The following is an 11017-nucleotide window of genomic DNA, read 5'->3' as shown; positions in this document are numbered from 1 at the left end:
TCAACAATAGCGTAACGAAAGCAAAAGGCTCGTGTTACATTGAAGTTATATTGATGGAAGATCCGTGGGTTATTTCAATGCAAATACGAATAAATGAACAACTACACAAATAGTGAAAACTGTTCCTAAAAGGTTCTCACTGGACAATCAAGTATATCTATTGACCTTTGACCTTTAGGGAATTGTTTTGCTTCATTCATTCCAAGCAAATTTACTCTCGCTAGCGTCATTACCCCACTGAATAATGATTAGTGTATTTAAAATTAATATATGTATCGCCTGATTGTTTAAAATCTTCTGTTTTTGACATACTTCGAGCATAATCTGCCGCGAAATCCTTTTGAGAGTACCTGCTGCATGCCGGAATCATATATAGTGGCGTGTGGGGCAGTCGCAGTGGGGGCAGCACCACCACGACCACCGATCTCCCTCGATCTGCATTATTAACCGGTCAGTCCCCAGAAAGTGCTGATTCCCTTGGTTATGATGATAGGCAAATCTATAATCGAGAGTTTTCTCTCGAGCTTGCTGACTTGCTGGGGGTCTTTGAAGAAAGAAGCAACATTCATTTTATTTTACTACACCGGTATGTTTGTTGTTGTTTGTTGACAATATTAGGCGGATCCTACGGCGGCTGCGTGTGCAAATTTTATTTCCCTACTGAAATCGTGATAGAAACAATGCAATGAAACTTGGAATGGAGATAACCGATTTGTGATTATAATTGACATGGCATCATTTTGAAGCTAACCCTATACGGTTTGCATTTGTTATGAAGAGTCATCTTGACGATTTTTTATGCTCCTACTGCCATTAGACTAACAAACTACTGTTATTCTGGTCTTAATCTACTTCAAAATCGAGTGTCCTAGTTTTCAGGCCATTCATTTTCAATTGCTACTTCAAGCAGTTTTATACATGTATTACAAAATGTAATTTTACTTGCAATTGGATGGAAATTAATGACACTACTTCTACTTGAGTACGGTATGTATCATCAATGCCTACTTTGACCATTGGCCTGTTAATATGCCTGTATCTGTATGGAATATGTGTCCTGTGCTCTCACTATTTTTTATTATTTTTTGATATATTACTCAACTTGGATAATCATCACTACTCACATGTAATATTAGGCAAAACGTACTGTACCGAGATTCCAGTAGGGTTCATAGTAAGAAATAATTTATAGTTGAAGATTTTGGAATGACCATAAGGTAACAAATTAACAATTTCATCTCTACAAAAAATCAAATTTTGACTTTAATATTCAAATTTTAGAATGATGACGAGCAGTAACTTTAGAATGTGATTTAAGATACTAATATGTGGAAGCTGCGTACGTGTAGCCTACTGTCGTTATTGTGCACTAAGTCGTACCAAACCTCATGAATCCTGACTTCTTGCGAAACAGACTGGGTGAATTGTTATCATTGAAAATCTCAACCTAAACGATGCACTTTTTCAATTAGAATCAGTCGGGTATTGATTTTATAGACCAGTGGTCGGGAACCTTTTTTGTCCGAAGAGCCATATTGGCCCTATTTTTTCCGTCTCAACTCCAAAAGAGCCATACATGCCGAACAACTGTTACGTCACAATAGGAAATACGTGACGTCATGGTAACACTCATTCTAACTCACTACATTGAATTCCTCGTGTGCGCCACATTTTCTCTGTAAAGGCTGGTACTTATTGTTCAAATATAAAGTATAAATATAAATGTTAGAATATCCCGTGGGATTTATTTAATTCACACGGCCAAAAATTGCGCGTCAAGACGGCTTATTCTGCGTATGCAAAATGAGGTCAGTTCAACGGAAAGAAGACTCGAAGACCGGTTTTCAAAGCACCGACCACCTCGGAAAAATGACCTTTTTTATTAAATTCACCAGAGATCAGGGTCAGGTGAATAAATTTCCCATTTATAGGTCCTTCTTTCGGATGCGTAAATATATGGGGCAAAAATTTGATTGGAGCTTGATAAGGGGGCGATGAGTCGAAAAAGGTTGGGAACCACTGCTATAGCTCTTGAAAAGTAGGCCTTATGCCATTGAGCAGTGTATGTAATTTTTGTGGATGTTTGCTATTATGTTTTAGAATTACACATGTAGATCACATGTATGTAGATTGTGGATGACAGTGGGATTGGTATCAGACTTCGGTTTTACTAATTTGTTCCTCTTCCAAGATTCATATGTCATTAAATTGAAATAACACCTGATTAGTTTGAAAAATATGCATGGAACATATCATGGTTCTGTAGATGACGCTTCTCAAGCCTCCGATAATAATGCAATTGAAAATCGGTGCAATGATTTGAATGAAGAAGCTCATCTTCTGGCTTCCGATTCGGAGCATACTACTGTGGAAGAAGAGGGTGGACAACACGTGGATGAGGAATCAAGGAAGCCTAACAAAGAAAGAAACGAGAATTTTGTTCAAGTTGACACAGCATTTCGACGATCTGAAATACCAGTAAAAAAAGGTAAGCTACTCATTGTACTCATTGTAGATGGGGATGTACATTATACGATGCTGTGGACCTCACATTATCCGTTGGATGTATTAGGCATAGCGCATTTTCAGTCACGAGTGAGAGTTGACTGCATAGTAATCTGACCTGCCTGAGATCTAGCCTAATAGCATTTACAATATGACAGAGATATAATTGTATAATATATTATGGAACTACTGTATTCCATCTTGAAAATTTTACTCCTAGCAGATTCGTAGACTTTCTTGCAGGTTGTCAAACTTGTACTCATTCGGTGATGTATAAGTGTTTGCAATGATTGCGGATTGAAATTTGTCATTATTTATCCCTCCCAAATAGGGCAGGGCTTGTGCTATGGGCTGTAGGCCAGTTTTGAATAGCCTGCATTATCAATTTTATCACATGTTTTTACTCAGATAATGGATTGACCGATGACAGTACCACACAGGAAGAATCTTCTTCTTCGGAGCCTAATGATGTAAGGCAAAATTCAGAGGTGTGTAAACTGAGGCCAGTGGGCCGTAAAAGCATAAAGTGACAAAAGGGAAGTGTGTATATATTTCATAGAATATGTAGTTACCATACGAATTTTCTATTGTCAAAAATATATTTTAGTCTTCATATAGTAGGCCTATTGTGGTGTTTATTTTCATTTCTAATGCTACAGTTGCTAAAATGCTAAATATCCCAATGCCACACAGCTATAATTTGTGACTTCACATCACGAGTAGCATCTTACATAGGTAACTAATGGTAGCTGCTCAGCAAGTCAATCAAATCATAAGTGTCAGTGATGTATTTAGTAACAGGTACGGTACATTTGTTCGCTATATGTATATTATAATACGCATTAAGGCTGTTCAGAATTGACCAAGTTTCAGAAAGTTGTGGTTTTCGACATTTCCCGTGATTTATACCTTGAAAACATATTCTAGTTCTCATCCCTTTCATCTATCTGCATTTTAACTGTAAAACAAAATTGGAAATTCCCCTATAATTTGAGTACGGTACCCTGATTTTACTTATCCCCGTGGAAAATGTAATAAACACCAGGATTTATGCAGCTGTTATGGTGTCCGGTTCGACGAAACCTCATTATGGAAAATATTTTGAGTTCAATACACCATTTTCATATTGCACGCTGTGCCGTTGCCTTTTGATGAATCCTCAGACCAACCTAAACTTCATATTGCAGGATGTAAAACAATGAAACTGGAAATGTACTATCCACTCGCACAACCACATTTTAAACATCAAATTACGGGATATGCTTGAAAAATCACAAGTCGGTAAATCCTGAACCTAGCCCTTATAGGCATGGGCACGTGAAACTCATTCATAATAAGCTGTTCAAAGTAATGTTTTGTATATTTGTAACATTTTATAACTGTTCGTCAATCACCCGTGGTCTGTGGATCAAAGCTTCGATTTGTTTCAGAATCGTAGTTGCTGTTCGGAAGCGTGTCAAATCTGTCGTAAAATGTGCCAGAAGAAATATCTCTGCAGTAAATTTTCGATTGTGTCGCTCGGATTGACGCTTTGTATGCTCTCTACTTACCTGTCTTGCTTGCACTGTGCTTGTACCGAAGCTATCTCGATTTTTCAGTTTCAATCAGCACTTATCTTTTTGATGTGATCACTGATGTGAAACTGATTTTCTGGTATCATGACTCCAAGGAAAATGATCCGGAATATACGTTATTCTTTCGTCTCACATTGGGATTTGTAGTGGTCCCTTCTATTGTTGTGCAAGTAAGTTGCATCCTTGCTTTGAAAGTTCTGATCGTCATACTTGTGTCTGATACTGTATGTTGGCATGACATCAATGTTTTTTTTTAATAAACCTACTTCACAATTAGGTTTCTGAATGTGAACAATGGAAATGTGAAATAATGCCTAGGTCAATTTGCATGGATTCATTGTGTTTTGACGATTTCAGTTTTGAGGGTCGGGCTTATAACTAGCAATTTTAATCTTAGAAAACGTACTCTAACTCCTTGGGTTTTGCTCACTTGCATGCACTAGGCTACATACCATTTAAGCAGCGATCTTTTCGCACTACTGCACTTATTCTTAACCGAAAAAACTTGCAATGCGGATGAAAATTGCGCATGTTTTTGTTTACTTTTTCTTACATGGAATAATTCAAATAAACCTAATAGGATATTAATACAGTACAGTGGCTTCCTAACTTTTTTCGTTGTGAATTATCTGTAAAAACATGTTGGACTAACGAAGCGCCTCTAATTGTAGATTTTACAATGATTTTGCCTCCACCAGTCCGAGTGAATTAATATTTGAGCACTTGCATTATTACGTGATGAAAAGTCTGGTTTGAAAATATGAGTTAAGACCTGGCCGTCCAAGCACTAGAACTTATTGTACAAAATCCCACTATGAGTTGTCTGCTTGACGAGACACTTGATGACATAATGCGGGAATCTTCGGAGCGAGAAGTTGTGTCTAACTTGGTCTGAAATTGCCAGGGATATTCAGAGAGTCGTTGATAAACCGGTAGCCTACATCTTGGAAATTTGTATAAAAAGTGTTAACTCTCTTCATTATCTTTTTGTGTATTCATTTTCGGTTACTTGGTACAGATAAAATTTTGCAAACATAAAAGTGCGGATGCTTCTTAAAAAGGTTGAAAAGCACTAGTTTGAAGAAAAAAAAAGTTTTTTGTTTTCCTTTTCCTTTCATCTGTAGTTCTCCGATATTTAGATCTAAACATCACAATTTCAAGTTTCCATCTAAAACTAGCCTAATGAATCGTAATGTAGATGCACAAAATACCAGGGATGTTGTCAATAGTCACTTGATTGCAATCTCATCTAAATTTCATGACCAGCAACTATTGGTGCCACCTTCTTCGAATGATTGACTATGCACACTAATAGCGTAGGCCGGTCTTTCATTTATTGATTGAGTGCGAAGCGTTGTGGGGCTGATGTAGTTACCTCTTTTAATCCTGTTTAGCTGTTCTCGACGTATTTTTTCTTCGACGATTTCCGTAAAGAGAAGAAGTGTCTGAAGTCTGAACGTGACGCGAACCAGAATGTAGCCACTGTGTCTTTGTGGCAGAAAGTGAGCTATGTCGGCATTGCCGTGTTACACATTTTTCAACTGTCGGTATTGTTCAGGTATTTTGTTAGTCTATTATGTCTTGACTGGTAGATTAACTTTGCGCAAATTTTATCAGGTATGCGAAAGTTCTAGTGTTGGGCTTCCGATCGAGATATTATGACGGAAAGAACGAACGCGATCGGGATCATTTTGATAAGTTGGTGCGTAAATAATGTTACGATATATCTATATACTTTCGGTACCTACTTGATGAGGAAATGTTATATACCGTACTTTTATCTGGATTGATTTGTGACTAAAATGAAAATGTTGAATGACCATCTGTTGCCGTATCCAAATAACTACAATTTCCGTAATCTGTCGTTCTGTGACATGCCATTTTCATTAGGACACACAAAAGGAACTGAAACAATATCTTGCTGAGTACAGTTGCACGGTAGTGTCAGTTAATATCTATAGCCTATGCTTTATCAGTGACATTAGATGGAAGGGGGCTATGAATTGATCCTGAAGATATTTGTGCCGCGTAGGCCTATGCACAGGGCGCACTTGGCAATGTATGCCAAGTACAGCTAGTTATATGCATGATTAAACATCTGATGACACAGATCTCGGGAAAAGCTTCTTCCGGTTTTTGCACCTGACAGCTCAATTGATAGTAAATTTGGAAACACTTTATAATTTGACAAAAACGTTTTGTGCCTGTTGGTGTGAGTCAAGCCTTGTATGAATCGATGTTCTGGTATCAACCAGATGTTGTGGCTTGGCGAAGTGTTGGTTGCAAGCGTGATTACCAGGGAATCTATAGATTTTTATGAGTCATGGGTGCTTTGATGAGAGATTCGGATCAATAGTAGCCCTTATGATGCATAGAAGAATAATTATGGATATGACCATGCGTTAAATATCAATTTGTTTCTTAACAGGTAGGAAATTGATCAATATACTATAATCTATATTTTGTAAAGTCAGATAGTTTTATTTAGATTCATTTCCTCTATGCTCTCTGCATGCATCATAATTCTGATCTGTTCCAAAATATTCATCCCAGATATGAATGTGTGGACAGATCATACCGATAAAACATAATGACTGAATTATGATGAACTTGTGCTTCCTCGTCTTTGTGAACTATTCATGTTGAATATTGTTTTAAAAAGTAAGGAATATTTCCTTGAACGCTGTGATGACGCTGTACTACCTCTCTTTATGAGCCAGATAAATCAATGGCTATGCAGCATAATAGAGCTTTCGCCTGATAACCACATCGTGTATGTGTTGCTGTATGAGTGATTGTACTTGCATGTGCGTTGCTGTTTGCATCTGTAATCTCGATTCCAAGATACCACGAGGTTTGATTTTCGACTGACTTGGCTCAATTCCATTTTGTCAGTGGAAACGCGAGGTGAATGACGTGAGCTTTCTTCGTCTGCTGGAATCGTTTTTGGAGTCCGCCCCGCAACTTGTTCTTCAGATCTACGTCATGTTGACCAAAGGTCGGACCACACTCAAAAGTATGAGTCCCATTTCTTCTGTTCTTTTCATGGAAATATATCTTATGCTAATTCATGTTTGTCTCACCATCATATGCTACTTAACTAATCTTTGTGGGAACCAATATATGTTCCCAACACGTCATGATTGTGATTTGCGGCTAGTAGTTGATCGCCTTGATGTTTTACTTGGTTACTTGATTGGATTATGTCATTAAGAAATTACTTTACTCACGAAAGTTCTTGGGGTGTGGGAAGTTATAATAGTCGCTCAGGTGACCATGTCGTGAGCTTTTTGATATTTTTAAAGTCTCACACCGAAATTCCCTTGGCTTAGACATTGAATGACTAGGATCACTGGAGCAAAGCCACATATTGTGGAGTCAGTCATAAAAAGAAAATAGGTGTCTGAAATATCGCTATGAGTCATCGCAGTCGCCAATGTATAACTAAGCTGGAATTCCGAGCCATATTGGCATTACATCGATAGTTGTCTCACTGACGATGCAAAGGTGTAAGAGTTTGCAATATAATGCATGCTTTGTGTGCTCCTATTAAGGGCTGGGCAAAATGGAGTGCCTGAGTGATTTTATTCTGCTTTGAGTATTAGGCATCAAGTCAAGTATTCGGATACTACCGGTAATCATATTGACGTCATAGCCTCATAGCAGTATGAATGATGTCGAAAGTCCTAATAAGTACCTTTTTATGAGCACACCAATTTTGGCTCAATTCAGACATATAGTGGGATTGCTATAGGAGAAAAAGTTTTGTATTTATGTAATAAACATGAATAATTTTTTTTTTCAAATTTTACTGGCTACTTCATGAAATTGTTAGGTTGTCTGAAAAAACGATGCACAACGAATTTGACTCAATTCGAACCAGTAGAAACGAAGTTACTGATCTTCAAAATCATTTTTGAACACCGTTGCTGTGGCTTGATCGCGACTTAACAGATATGTCAATTACTTTTACGCTGGCGTGCTACTGGTAATTCTTGTCGATAAATTGACTCGTACGGATGAGGAGCTTATAATTTCAGTATGGCTACTTGAAAAAATCATCTTTCACTACTCGAAGTATTAAAATCAATAGGCCTACAGCAGCCAACTTGATTCAGACTTGAGTACTTCAATCATTGTACTCGGCCCTGCTTCTATGTGAATATACTTGTATACAATGTATCTATACATTGCACTTGGATAAGATTTCTGTACTCGCTTCATTTCACCACATTATACGTAATCCTGCCTTCATGCGCCAGTTGTGTCGTGCTTGGCATCTCTCGGCGGACTATCTACTTCAATGATGTCGGTTCAGCGAGCTATCAGGAACGCCACCGCAGGCAAGGATCAGCTTTCCATCCCGGCAACTGTAACTATGTTGATGTGGCGAGTATTTGAAATATGCTCAAGGGTAAGGTTTTGAAATTTCTATCTATATCTACCAGTTTTGTAATGATCTGTTCTTTATGCGGCGTTTTAGGTGTTTTACGTGGTCAATAATGAAGTAAAACTTCCACTTCTTCAGAGTAGTCGACTCATGTGATGTTCATACACTACATTCACTTCTTCTTGAACCGTTTTTTGAGGCAAAATCACTTACTGTTTGAGTTTGGATTTTGAAAAGTACAAAGCACTTCTAAGACTATTTTTAATCCCTTTTTTCATAGTATTGTGTGATTTGAAGATTTGCAGTGTAAGTAGTTTTACGCTAGTCACGATGACACATATTGAAATTTTGGAACTGGACGTCTCCGATCAACTGTTAAAAGCATGGGACCCCTCGACCGAATCAAATTTTTGAAACTACTTATTTACTTCCACTTGAAGCAGTTTTCTCTCGGAAATCACTGATTCTACCTGTAATTAAGTAGAAATGTAGGGTGTTACTTTGATATGCCTTGGAAATCGCTACTTCCACTTATAATTGAGTTGAAATGTAGGGCATTTCTTCTATTCCTACAGGGGTAGCAACAGGGTTGTAGCCAAGTCACAAGGCTCCGAGTCACGAGTCAACCTCACTTAGTTTAGATTTGAGTCATTTTTAATTCACCACCAAGTCAAGTCCGAGTCCAAGTCAGCAAGGAGAGGGTTGAGTCCGAGTTATGGTATTATGACTCAAGTCCCAGTCCAAGTCATTGCGTTAACTGCTCAGTTTCGAGTTGAAAGTCTTGTTAAAACCACTTTTTATGACTCTGTTTGGTGATATCGATGGTTCGGATTTAAAATATACTAATTTTCAGGTACCAGTACCAATAGGCAAAATACCAACAGTGTGGTCACTTTGCTATTCTTCGAAATTACAATGAAATGTCGGTTTTGGCAGTCTGAGACTCGAGTCATATGACTTGGTCCGAGTCATGCGCAATGACAGGAGTCCAAGTTTAGTCAATACACAGATTGACTCCAGTCGAGTTGAGTCATTTCGTATTTTGAGAAAATGACTCGAGTCATCAAAAAATTGCGACTCGACTTGGGTAACAACGCTGAATAATCTGACCACCTCTGGTTTTAGGTTCTTGCGTTTTCATTGTTCCTAACGGTGCAACCGATGGGATGTCTCATTCTCTTCATCGCGCATTGGGCGATTGCGTCAATTTTGATTGCAGTCGAAGGCACGACCTTCTGCGTTACGAAAGCCACGGAGATCTTTTTCGATGCAATCGCCGGGTAAGATAGTTTAAGTTTGCTGGTCGCATGTAAATCGATTTGAAACCGTCCAATTTATCGTTATTCGACAGGCTTGTGCACCTGTTCTGTTATTTGAACGTGCACGAAGGTAGACGGAGTGAAATGCTCGGTCCTAGAGTCCGTATGTGGATCTTCTATATCATCATATTTATCGAAAACATGACTATATCGATATATTGGTTTTGTACGAGAGAAGAAAGCAGTGCTGAAAGTATCCTTCTGGAAAGCAACACGACCACCGCAGCCCCGTTGGGATATGACGGAGTCATAACGACCTATTGGGCGAGTGTCTTGCTGTCGTTAGTCATCGTGTTTTTTGCGCTTGGAATTTTCTTCATGATTGTCTACTACACGATTTTCCATCCGCAAAAATACCGGGGTGGTATTTGTGCTTGTTCTGGAGTAAATGTGACGAATATGAGCGCATCTGAAGTTTCTGAACCCGGCAATCCGCAGATATTAGATCCCCAACGTCTCGGTATTCAATATCAACCTGTCTTTTCTGTGAAGGAACTTAGAGAACTTGGCGTGATCGGGCCTCGCAGGAATTGGTTTCATGATATTCTTGAGCGAATCGACTAGGTGTATTCGCCTATAAAAATTCGGCTCGTGTAACTTATATGGCTGTGATTTCATTGCTGTAAAAATAGGGGACGCATTACGACAGGACAGTATTTCTTGTGTGATCACTTGTGCTGATTCAGTTACCTGTATGTAAATGACTGAAGTGCCTGACATGCCATCATTGTGCTCGCTTTTTGTTGATTCGTACCGCCGTGAACCGGAATCGACTGTTTTTTAAATCTTTTGTAATCGTGAGATTTCGTTCCTGAGATTTTGCACGGCCCACACTTGAGTAATTGGTGCAGATGTTGTATCATATTTTGCGATTTTCGCTGCTCAGATGCCATTATTCTTTCTGGTTTTTTCAAGTGGTGCTTGCTCCTACCTCGAGTGCCATTGAAATAATTCAGGGTATGCATTTTTACACTGATATTTTTACGCACTCGCCTTTTAACTTGTTATTGTGGTGCTTTCTTCAATATTGTGTTTTTATTCCATTAGTTTTCAGAATAAGCATCTTGTTAACTTCCGAAAAGTTCACTAATGTTCCGTTGCGGAGACATAATATTCACCGAATAGAATAGCCAATGTCTTGACCGCTCGAATTTTTAATAATTTTTCATCTTTTTAGGTCATGAAACTTAAATATATTTAAATGTTAAAATATGGGTACGAGTTTTATG

At 38.3% G+C, this 11017-nt stretch overlaps 1 protein-coding gene across 2 annotated transcripts; it reads left to right on the top strand.

The window, feature by feature from the left end:
- The first annotated feature begins 313 nt into the window (after positions 1 to 313).
- LOC145446631 (XK-related protein 6-like) lies at positions 314 to 10965 on the top strand. 2 transcript variants are annotated; one of them, XM_080324978.1, is made up of 11 exons: positions 314 to 586; positions 2267 to 2488; positions 2914 to 2993; positions 3936 to 4038; positions 4104 to 4249; positions 5474 to 5637; positions 5697 to 5781; positions 6975 to 7095; positions 8342 to 8493; positions 9595 to 9749; positions 9821 to 10965. In XM_080324978.1, exons 1-11 carry the CDS (start codon positions 484 to 486, stop codon positions 10350 to 10352), a joined length of 1863 nt encoding a protein of 620 aa, XP_080181104.1. In that variant the 5' UTR covers positions 314 to 483; the 3' UTR covers positions 10353 to 10965. The 2 variants fall into 2 exon arrangements, with proteins under 2 accessions (XP_080181104.1, XP_080181105.1); XM_080324979.1 differs by lacking the exons at positions 3936 to 4038; positions 4104 to 4249.
- Positions 10966 to 11017: the final 52 nt, after the last annotated feature.

The sequence above is a fragment of the Botryllus schlosseri genome, chromosome 9 (assembly GCF_051294905.1).
Source record: "Botryllus schlosseri isolate E-star chromosome 9, Bs_hap1, whole genome shotgun sequence".
In the NCBI taxonomy this organism is placed as follows: Eukaryota; Metazoa; Chordata; class Ascidiacea; order Stolidobranchia; family Styelidae; genus Botryllus; species Botryllus schlosseri.
Note: the sequence above shows the minus strand (reverse complement) of the source record. Positions and strands in the feature narration are given on the sequence as shown.

Coding starts and splice junctions, on each gene's coding strand:
- LOC145446631 (XM_080324978.1), top strand. CDS start 484: ATGATGATAGGCAAATCTATAATCGAGAGTTTTCTCTCGAGCTTGCTG. Junction 587..2,266: donor CATTTTATTTTACTACACCG/GTATGTTTGTTG, acceptor ATGGTTCTGTAG/ATGACGCTTCTCAAGCCTCC. Junction 4,039..4,103: donor GTCGCTCGGATTGACGCTTT/GTATGCTCTCTA, acceptor TCGATTTTTCAG/TTTCAATCAGCACTTATCTT.